General features: G+C 50.0%; 1 protein-coding gene across 2 annotated transcripts in view; it reads left to right on the forward strand.

Moving 5' to 3' along the window:
- Positions 1-11,505, forward strand: part of LOC138772815 (disks large-associated protein 4-like) — a 37,180-nt gene extending 25,675 nt beyond the window's left edge. For both annotated transcript variants that reach the window (XM_069953530.1, XM_069953531.1), the window contains exons 6-7: positions 3,612-3,764; positions 8,791-11,505. In XM_069953530.1, coding sequence (XP_069809631.1) covers positions 3,612-3,764; positions 8,791-9,018 — 381 coding nt within the window. In that variant the 3' untranslated portion in view covers positions 9,019-11,505. The remainder of the gene's footprint in view (positions 1-3,611; positions 3,765-8,790) is intronic.
- The last annotated feature ends 449 nt before the right edge of the window (positions 11,506-11,954 follow it).

Consider the following 11,954-nt stretch of genomic DNA (forward strand, 5'->3'; position numbering starts at 1 on the left):
AGGACCCCCTACTCCATCTATACAGTACATGTATATACAGGACCCCCTACTCCATCTATACAGTACATGTATATACAGGGCCCCCTACTCCATCTATACAGTACATGTATATACAGGACCCCCTACTCCATCTATACAGTACATGTATATACAGGGCCCCCTACTCCATCTATACAGTACATGTATATACAGGACCCCCTACTCCATCTATACAGTACATGTATATACAGGACCCCCTACTCCATCTATATACATTTAACACCACCACACCAAACCTGACCAATACCGCCACATTGTGACTGGATAACACCGCTATACCAGACCTGACCAATACCGCCATACTGTGACTGGATAACACCGCTATACCAGACCTGACCAATACCGCCATACTGTGACTGGATAACACCGCCACACCAGACCTGACCAATACCGCCATACTGTGACTGGATAACACCACCACACCAGACCTGACCAATACCGCCATACTGTGACTGGATAACACCTCCATACCAGACCTGACCAATACCGCCATACTGTGACTGGATGAATCTGCCATACCAGACCTGACCAATACCGCCATACTGTGACTGGATAACACTGCCATACCAGACCTGACCAATACCGCCATACTGTGACTGGATAACACTGCCATACCAGACCTGACCAGTACCGCCATACTGTGACTGGATAACACTGCCATACCAGACCTGACCAATACCCCCATACTGTGACTGGATAACACTGCCACAGCACCTCCACCAACTCTGGGGTTCTGTATACCTGTAGTACAAACTATACACTACAGGTATACAGGACCCCCGAATGATATACTTCAGGTATACAGGACCTCCACCAACTCTATACTACAGGTATACAGCACCTCCACCAACTCTATGCTACAGGTATACAGGACCCTCTATACACACTGACACTTTATACCCGGGCAGCGCCGGGTACATTTTCTAGTTATATATATTTTTGGCTCGCCAATAAACCGTCCCCATACAGATAAGATAAGATAAAGATTTTTTTTTTTTAAACCGTGTAAGAAGCTGCGACTGGTCACAATGGCAGCAGGAGTTGTGTGGGAATAACTTACAATTACATGTGGCCAGAATGGGGTTAAAAACTACAACCATGTACTCACCTGCCTCGATCGCCACCAGTGCCCCAACTTGCAGCACAACAGTACATCATACCGCCTATCGCTTCTGTCTATATAGTGTATATAATACCACCTGGTGCTTCTGTCTATATAGTATATAATACCGCCTATCGCTTCTGTCTATATAGTATATAATACCGCCTATCGCTTCTGTGTATATAGTATATAATACCGCCTATCGTTTCTGTCTATATAGTATATAATACCACCTGGTGCTTCTGTCTATATAGTATATAATACTGCCTATCGCTTCTGTCTATATAGTATATAATACCGCCTATCGCTTCTGTCTATATAGTACCACCTGGTGCTTCTGTCTATATAGTATATAATACCGCCTATTGTTTCTGTCTATATAGTATATAATACCGCCTATTGTTTCTGTCTATATAGTATATAATACCACCTGGTGCTTCTGTCTATATAGTATATAATACCGCCTGGTGCTTCTGTCTATATAGTATATAATACCGCCTATCGCTTCTGTCTATATAGTACCACCTGGTGCTTCTGTCTATATAGTATATAATACCGCCTATCGCTTCTGTCTATATAGTATATAATACCGCCTATCGCTTTGTCTATATAGTATATAATACCACCTGGTGCTTCTGTCTATATAGTATATAATACCGCCTATCGCTTCTGTCTATATAGTACCACCTGATGCTTCTGTCTATATAGTATATAATACCGCCTATCGCTTCTGTCTATATAGTACCACCTGATGCTTCTGTCTATATAGTATATAATACCGCCTGGCGCTTCTGTCGATATAGTATATAATACCACCTGGTGCTTCTGTCTATATAGTATATAATACCGCCTATCGCTTCTGTCTATATAGTACCACCTGGTGCTTCTGTCTATATAGTATATAATACCGCCTATCGCTTTGTCTATATAGTATATAATACCACCTGGTGCTTCTGTCGATATAGTATATAATACCACCTGGTGCTTCTGTCTATATAGTATATAATACCGCCTATCGCTTTGTCTATATAGTATATAATACCACCTGGTGCTTCTGTCTATATAGTATATAATACCGCCTATCGCTTCTGTCTATATAGTACCACCTGATGCTTCTGTCTATATAGTATATAATACCGCCTATCGCTTCTGTCTATATAGTACCACCTGATGCTTCTGTCTATATAGTATATAATACCGCCTATCGCTTCTGTCGATATAGTATATAATACCGCCTGGCGCTTCTGTCGATATAGTATATAATACCGCCTGGCGCTTCTGTCGATATAGTATATAATACCGCCTATCGCTTCTGTCTATATAGTATATAATACCACCTGGTGCTTCTGTCGATATAGTATATAATACCACCTATCGCTTCTGTCGATATAGTATATAATACCGCCTGGCGCTTCTGTCGATATAGTATATAATACCGCCTGGCGCTTCTGTCTATATAGTATATAATACCGCCTGGCGCTTCTGTCTGTATAGTATATAATACCGCCTGGCGCTTCTGTCTGTGGTACGTTACACCCAGTAGACCACAGTTTTTGGGCTCCTCTGTCTGGAAGAAGTGATTCTCTCATTGCGCGTTTGCCTCATGTCCCGATGCTAAACCGTCCTGGTGAATGGAGGAGGATGAGGTCACAGCTGGTAACGGCCGCCCCATCACCATGGAGATGTTAGTGTATATGGGGTCAGGGCACAGAAGACACACAGGACCCCTGGCACATTGCTGCTGGGCAGGTGGCACTGCCATAGGGGGCGGGCTGAGCTGCTGTCACGCTGCTGCCATAGGGGGCGGGCTGAGCTGCTGTCACGCTGCTGCCATAGTGGATGGGGTGAGCTGCTGTCACGCTGCTGCCATAGTGGGCGGGCTGAGCTGCTGTCACGCTGCTGCCATAGTGGATGGGCTGAGCTGCTGTCACGCTGCTGCCATAGTAGGCGGGCTGAGCTGCTGTCACGCTGCTGCCATAGTGGGCGGGCTGAGCTGCTGTCACGCTGCTGCCATAGGGGGCGGGCTGAGCTGCTGTCACGCTGCTGCCATAGGGGGCGGGCTGAGCTGCTGTCACGCTGCTGCCATAGGGGGCGGGCTGAGCTGCTGTCACGCTGCTGCCATAGGGGGCGGGCTGAGCTGCTGTCACGCTGCTGCCATGGTGGACGGGCTGAGCTGCTGTCACGCTGCTGCCATGGTGGACTGGCTGAGCTGCTGTCACGCTGCTGCCATGGTGGACGGGCTGAGCTGCTGTCATGCTGCTGCCATGGTGGACGGGCTGAGCTGCTGTCACGCTGCTGCCATGGTGGACGGGCTGAGCTGCTGTCACGCTGCTGCCATAGTGGGCGGGCTGAGCTGCTGCCATAGTGGGCGGGCTGAGCTGCTGTCACGCTGCTGCGGGAGATGGATGTGTCTCGGCGGGTTTCTCGTAAAGGATGTCTTCTCTCCTCACCCTTATATTCTCTCCTCCAGAACCCGAACTCCAACCCCCGTCCCTCAGCGCAGGACCTGGCCGGATTCTGGGACCTGCTGCAGCTTTCTATAGAAGATATTAGCATGAAATTTGATGAACTCTTCCAGCTCAAGGCCAATGGGTGGGCACTGACCGAGACCCCCGATAGAAACGTAAGTCAACTTTTTTTCTGTAAACAGTTTAAACCTTTTGTGCTACTGTACTGACACAGCGTGAGTGTTTAAACCGCTTTAGAGCTCCTGACCTAATGACGAGGCCGTGACCTTTGAACTCCTCCTTCCGCAGCACGTCTTCCATGTTTACCGTCCATGCATGGAATGTGGAAATAAGGCTTAAAGGGGTACTCCTGAGAAATCAACTGGTGTCAGAAAGTTATACAGATTTGTAATTATCTCCTATAAAAAAAAAAAAAATCTCCAGTCTTCCAGTACTTATCAGCTGCTGTATGTCCTGCAGGAAGTGGTGTATTCTCTCCGGTCTGACACAGTGCTCTCTGCTGCCACATCTGAGAGGTTTTTCTGGTTCAATGTTTTTATTAGGTTTTTTTTAAGAACCAAATACAAAAGAGAAAGTCTATAAGCACTGACTGGTGCCAACAGTATAGTAAACTTGTTTAGAACCAACAGGAATAACATTCGGTAAATGTCCTCAAAGCCGATCTGTGAGCTGCTCGTTGTGTGTGTGCAGTATGATGACTCCATCCGTATATAAGGTTGTGCAGTATGATGACTCCATCCGTATATCAGGTTGTACAGTATGATGACTCCATCCGTATATCAGGTTGTGCAGTATGATGACTCCATCCGTATATCAGGTTGTGCAGTATGATGACTCCATCCGTATATCAGGTTGTACAGTATGATGACTCCATCCGTATATCAGGTTGTGCAGTATGATGACTCCATCCGTATATCAGGTTGTGCAGTATGATGACTCCATCCATATATCAGGTTGTGCAGTATGATGACTCCATCCGTATATCAGGTTGTGCAGTATGATGACTCCATCCGTATATAAGGTTGTGCAGTATGATGACTCCATCCGTATAGAAGGTTGTGCAGTATGATGACTCCATCCGTATAGAAGGTTGTGCAGTATGATGACTCCATCCGTATATAAGGTTGTGCAGTATGATGACTCCATCCGTATAGAAGGTTGTGCAGTATGATGACTCCATCCGTATAGAAGGTTGTGCAGTATGATGACTCCATCCGTATATCAGGTTGTGCAGTATGATGACTCCATCCGTATATCAGGTTGTGCAGTATGATGACTCCATCCGTATATCAGGTTGTGCAGTATGATGACTCCATCCGTATATCAGGTTGTGCAGTATGATGACTCCATCCGTATATCAGGTTGTGCAGTATGATGACTCCATCCGTATAGAAGGTTGTGCAGTATGATGACTCCATCCGTATAGAAGGTTGTGCAGTATGAGCTGTTCTATCCTCATTGTCCGGAGGGTACGAGTCGTCCAGTATCTGGCTGACACTATTTCTGTGTGTATGTATGTAGAGAAGCTAATGGTCGGATTGTGGGAGGAATAGGGGGGGGGAGGGGGTATCCAAGAAAACAAGGATCATCCCTCTGACATTTATTGAAGCAAATTTACCAAACTGGCTCATATCTACCCAGGAACATCAGACAAATGCTGGAGGGATTGTGGCCACCGCGGCCCGCTCTTCCATCTACTTCGGGAGTGCCCTGTAGTGAGACAGTATTGGGACTCATGTATGAATATCCTTAATAGAGAACTACAGGTACAGTGCCCCTGGGGCCCCACAGGAGAGGTTTTCTATGGGGATTTGCTGCTGCTCTGGACAGTTCCTGACATAGACAGAGGTGGCAGCAGAGAGCACTGTGTCAGACTGGAGAGAATACACCACTTCCTGCAGGACATACAGCAGCTGATAAGTACTGGAATTTTGTTAAAAGACGTAAATTACAAATCTTTGGCACTTTCTGACACCAGATTTGAAAGAATTTTTTTTTTTGGTGAACTACCCCTTTAAGCTGACCCAAGAGGACCAATGTGTGCACGCCATATAGTAACAACTCTCTGCATGGCTCCTACCCCAGACCCTTCAGGACAGGCCATCATCCTACCCCAGACCCTTCAGGACAGGCCATCATCCTACCCCAGACCCTTCAGGACACGCCATCATCCTACCCCAGACCCTTCAGGACACGCCATCATCCTACCCCAGACCCTTCAGGACACGCCATCATCCTACCCCAGACCCTTCAGGACACGCCATCATCCTACCCCAGACCCTTCAGGACACGCCATCATCCTACCCCAGACCCATTTAGGACACGCCATCATCCTACCCCAGACCCTTCAGGACAGGCCATCATCCTACCCCAGACCCTTCAGGACAGGCCATCATCCTACCCCAGATCCTTCAGGACAGGCCATCATCCTACCCCAGACCCTTCAGGACAGGCCATCATCCTACCCCAGACCCTTCAGGACACGCCATCATCCTACCCCAGACCCTTCAGGACAGGCCATCATCCTACCCCAGACCCTTCAGGACAGGCCATCATCCTACCCCAGACCCTTCAGGACAGGCCATCATCCTACCCCAGACCCTTCAGGACAGGCCATCATCCTACCCCAGACCCTTCAGGACAGGCCATCATCCTACCCCAGACCCTTCAGGACACGCCATCATCCTACCCCAGACCCTTCAGGACAGGCCATCATCCTACCGCAGACCCTTCAGGACACGCCATCATCCTACCCCAGACCCTTCAGGACACGCCATCATCCTACCCCAGACCCTTCAGGACACGCCATCATCCTACCCTGGAGCTTTCACCACATCCCTCCTAGTCACATGTCCCCTCATTACGTGATTTCCGCGTTCAGCTCTTCGAGGAGATCCGGTAGATTGTGGCCGTTCCTGATGAGGAGGAGAATTACGTCTTGGAGCTTTCCCTCCCGTCTATAATCCGCGCACTCCGACACTATCAAAGCGCTCTCCTTAAATCGTTCTTATCTGAACAGGACCTTAATCTTCAGGGTTCAGAACTTCTATGGCGGCAGCGGCGGGATAGTGAGATCAGTGGGGGGGGGGGGGGAGGGGTGGATACAACGGCCGAACCCTCTAATCATTAGGGGTTGTTGCTGTTCTTCTTATTAGTGCCCATGACCCCCTTCCCCCAGCAGCCGCAATGTCGTAGTATTGAGCGGCTTTTACGCTGGAGGATTTAGTGACCTGTTACCTTAAATAAGGGAACGGAAACCTTCAGTCCTCCAGCTGTCGCTAAACTACAATTCCCATCATGCCTGGAGAGCTAAAGCTTTGGCTGTCCCGGCATGATGGGAATTGTAGTTTTGCAGCAGCTGGAGGGCCGGAGGTTCCCCATCCCAACCTTAAATGGTGGTCATGTGATACCTTGTGTCCCCTACGGAACCCATAACTTCTATCAATGATAGAATGATAATCAAAGAAATGGACATAACTTGGTAAATAAAGTTATTTTATAACTAGTCTCTTCTTTGCCTCACTTCCTGTACATCCTCTAATGGACTTCCTGTTCTTGTTGTACACTCTAGTTGGGAATTCAGCCAACTGTAGCTCCCTCCTACTATAAGGGAGGCTCCTATGGGTGGAGTAATACTTTGAAAAGGTGTAGTGAGAAGGAGAGTTGACTGAATTTCTTGCTAGAGTGTAAAGAACAGGAAGTCCAGTACGCCAGACAGGAAGTGGGGCAGTGAAGACCATAGAGCATACAGTTAAAAGCAGAAAGAGAACATAAAACACCACAAAGAGGTGGTAAATAACCTCATGTACCTGTATATGTTCACTTGCTAAACAGGTTTCTTTATCAGCGACCCCCTTTAAGATTCAAGGACTCCATCTTCTGATACTTACATGAATCCCATTTTGTTCCTGGAGTCTCAGAGCTGCAGAGAGCGGATGTCATTGCTGTGTCCTGTATGCCGCGGGTGCTGGGAGGGAGGCCCGGCTGATACTGGGGCCGTTCTGCAGGGTCTGGCCACGTTCGCTGCTCTCCATATTTCTTTTCATTAGCGCAGTATCCTTCATGCATGACTGAGTCCTGACATTTCTCCAAATTACCACATATCCAGCGCTGCAGCTGCCGACACCACCGCTGCCTCCCCTCCCTGCAGCCCCCCCCCACCACCTCCCCTCCCTGCAGCCACCCCCCCCCACCACCTCCCCTCCCTGCAGCCACCCCCCCCACCACCTCCCCTCCCTGCAGCTACCACCACCTCCCCTCCCTGCAGCTACCACCACCTCCCCTCCCTGCAGCTACCACCACCTCCCCTCCCTGCAGCTACCACCACCTCCCCTCCCTGCAGCTACCACCACCTCCCCTCCCTGCAGCCACCCCCCCCCCACCACCTCCCCTCCCTGCAGCCACCACCTCCCCTCCCTGCAGCCACCACCACCGCCGCCTCCCCTCCCTGCAGCTACCACCACCGCCGCCTCCCCTCCCTGCAGCCACCACCACCACCACCTCCCCTCCCTGCAGCCACCCCCCCCCCACCACCTCCCCTCCCTGCAGCGGCTATTGATTCTGACCAGCGGGTCACGTGTCATCACATTGTTTAAGGGGGACTCCAGTGGGAAAATATTCTTTCAAATCAGGATGTGTCAGAAAAGTATATAGATTTGTAAATTATTTCTATATATAAAAAATATCTCATGTCGTCAATTACTTATCAGCTGCTGTATGTCCTGCAGGAAGTGGTGTATTCTCTCCAGTCTGACACCGTGCTCTCTGCTGCCACCTCTGTCCATGTCAGGAACTATCCAGAGCAGGAGAGGTTTTCTATGGGGATTTGCTGCTGCTACTCTGGACAGTTCCTGACATGGACAGAGGTGGCAGCAGAGAGCACTGTGTCAGACTGGAGAGAATATTCCACTTCCTGCAGGACATACAGCAGCTGACAAGTACAGTAACACTGGAGATTTTTAAATTTCTGACACTAACTGATTTGAAAGGAAAAAAAAATCTCACGAGTTCCCCTTTAATTCTCAGCATTGTGGCATCACTAGTATACGCTACTACGCTCCTCATTTCTTTATCCTCTGCACGCTCGTATGATGTAATATACTGCACAATGGAGAAATGTATTATTATTATTATTATTATTATTTTTTTTTTAAGTCTTGTTCCTTTCTTTCCATTATGCAGGAGATAAAACGGCCCCCTCCCCCTGTGCCAAAGAAGCCGGCCCGACCCAAGCCGCCCCTGAGCCGTGACAAGGCGCCCGGCGCCCCCTCCAACAGCGACAAGCAGCGACAAGAGGCCCGCAAGAGGCTGATGGCGGCCAAACGAGCGGCCTCGGTGCGGCAGAATTCAGCCACAGAGAGCGCGGACAGCATTGAGATCTACGTGCCAGAGGCCCAGACGCGGCTCTGAGAGCGGGAGCCTCCGCTGTGCCAATCATGGGGGACGGCGGTCTCGGCTACTCTAGACTTACTGACAGACTCAGTGGGAGACGCAGGGAGGAGAAAGGCACAAGAGCACACTAACCCTAGGCGGCCATGGCGGCAGCCCCCCCGCTGTCAGGACGGATCCACGCCTGGTGTGCCGGGACTGCAACCAATTATTCTTAACATTAAGGAGATTTTTCTGTCTGTGTGGGGAAGAGACCCAAAGCGGAAGGTTATTTGGGAGGGGGTATCCCTGTTATGCAGCCCCCACTACCCCTCTCCTTATCTGGGCCGAGGCAATAAGGCACCCCAAAATCTCACAATTGCACAAAGACTGCACCCTGGTTTTGGACGGTCCGCCATCTTTGTTTCACCCCCTCCTTTTGTCTGTTTATAAGTAGCACCTATTGCAATAAGGAATAACCCTAACCCCCCCCCCCCCCCCCCTTAGCTTCCTTCTCCCCTTTAAGCAGGAGTCGTATGGTTCCCATTACACACGCGCTCCGACAGCCCCGAACCTCCACCCGTTGTTGAGTAGACGGACGGGCGGTGTTCTGCTCAGTAGACATACACCTCGCTCTGCAGCCTATATCGATGCTCTGTACACTCAGCGCCAGGCTCCGTATTGCCGACTTCACTCGCCAATGAGTCCGGTTGCCTACGAGCGAGGCCGGCAATGTGATGAGAAACTAAGCACACTACTCTAGGAGCTCCCATCCCCCGTACACTGATTCTGTGCTGACGCAGAGTACCCCCATACACCATGCGGAGTGTCTCCATACCTTCATACTGCGCTATATACTGCAATATGCAACCTCCTTGGATGATGCGTATACCGAGTATCCTCCACTCCGATAACACTCATCGCCCTATTGTACTGGGGGGGTCAGACCCAGGCCCTCCAGCTGTTACAGGACTACGACTCCCATCATGCCAGGAGAGCCTGAGCGCGGTATGGTGGTATGCTGGAGAGCCTGAGCGCGGTATGGTGGTATGCTGGAGAGCCTGAGCGCGGTATGGTGGTATGCTGGAGAGCCTGAGCGCGGTATGGTGGTATGCTGGAGAGCCTGAGCGCGGTATGGTGGTATGCTGGAGAGCCTGAGCGCGGTATGGTGGTATGCTGGAGAGCCTGAGCGCGGTATGGTGGTATGCTGGAGAGCCTGAGCGCGGTATGGTGGTATGCTGGAGAGCCTGAGCGCGGTATGGTGGTATGCTGGAGAGCCTGAGCGCGGTATGGTGGTATGCTGGAGAGCCTGAGCGCGGTATGGTGGTATGCTGGAGAGCCTGAGCGCGGTTTGCTGGAGAGCCTAAGCGCGGTATGGTGGTATGCCGGAGGGCCAGAGCTCGGTATGGTAGTTCTGTGCCAGTCGGAGGGCTAGAGCTTGGTATGGTAGTTCTGCAGCAGCTGGAGGACCATAGCTCGATACAGTGGTATGCCGGAGGACCAGAGCTGGGTATGGTAGTATGCCGGAGGACAATAGCTCGGTAAAGTGGTATGCCGGAGGGCCAGAGCTCTGTATGGTAGTATGCCGGAGGGCCATAGCTTGGTATGGTAGTCCTGTGCCAGTCGTAGGGTAAGAGCTCAGTATGGTAGTATGCCGGAGGGCCAAAGCTTATATGGTAGTTCTGCAGCAGCTGGAGGACCATAGCTTAGTACAGTGGTATGCCGGAGGACCAGAGCTGGGTATGGTAGTTCTGCAGCAGCTGGAGGACCATAGCTTAGTACAGTGGTATGCCGGAGGACCATAGCTCGGTATGGTAGTTCTGCAGCAGCTGGAGGACCATAGCTTAGTACAGTGGTATGCCGGAGGACCAGAGCTGGGTATGGTAGTTTTGTGCCAGCTGGAGGGCCGGAGCTTGGTATGGGAGTCCTGTGCCAGTCGGAGGGTCAGAGCTCGGTACAGTGGTATTCCAGAGGACCAGAGTTCAGTATGGTAGTATGCCGGAGGGCCATAGCTTGGTATGGTAGTCCTGTGCCAGTCGGAGGGTAAGAGCTAAGTATGGAGTTCTGCAGCAGCTGGAGGATCATAGCTTGGTACAGTGGTATGCCGGAGGACCAGAGCTGGGTATGGTAGTATGCCGGAGGACCAGAGCTGGGTATGGTAGTATGCCGGAGGACCAGAGCTGGGTATGGTAGTATGCCGGAGGACCAGAGCTGAGTATGGTAGTCCTGTAGCAGTCGTAGGGTCTGACCCGTGTCTTGTCCTGTACGGCGATGCTGAGGATGATTCACCGGTGACATCACTAACTCCCCCTTCCCCACTTCTTACATCAATGATGACATCACTTTCAGGTCACAGGTTTCTCTTCCCCACGTGACACGGACAGGAACGAACTTCACGTTTTGGCAAAACGTGGAAACAGGATTTTTAGGATGACAAAAAAAAGTTTAAATAAAATCAGATGTTTTGGAATTTTGGAAAAAAAAAATCTATTCCTAGGGACACACCCAATAAAGAGCAATAGAGCCTGATCTGTGGATAGACTGTCTTCATGCTGGGCCGCTGTATATTACACTCGCTTACCCCCCCCCCCCCCCCCCATTACACAGGGGCCACACCTGGACTAAATACCCAAAAACAAAGGCTTCTTCTTGTCTCTGGATGGCGGTGAGACGGACGGGCCGATGTCATCGCACTAAGGGCTATTTCTATTTAAAGGTATATTGCGAGTCTTCAGGTGGGTCACGCTGGAGCGGCCGTTGTGTCCTGTATCATGCATGTGATATATATTTTTATATATAATATATAGCATTACCACCAATGAACAGAGGTTACAGACTACTCCAGTGTTAGTTTTTTGTTTTTTTAATAAAGGGGTACTCTGGCAAAGAATTCTATTTTTTCAAATCAACTGGGACCAGAAAGTCTGGTACTGGACGAATGGAGAGAATACACAATTTCCTGCAGGACATACAGCAGC

The sequence above is a fragment of the Dendropsophus ebraccatus genome, chromosome 14, assembly GCF_027789765.1.
Source record: "Dendropsophus ebraccatus isolate aDenEbr1 chromosome 14, aDenEbr1.pat, whole genome shotgun sequence".
NCBI lineage: Eukaryota > Metazoa > Chordata > Amphibia > Anura > Hylidae > Dendropsophus > Dendropsophus ebraccatus.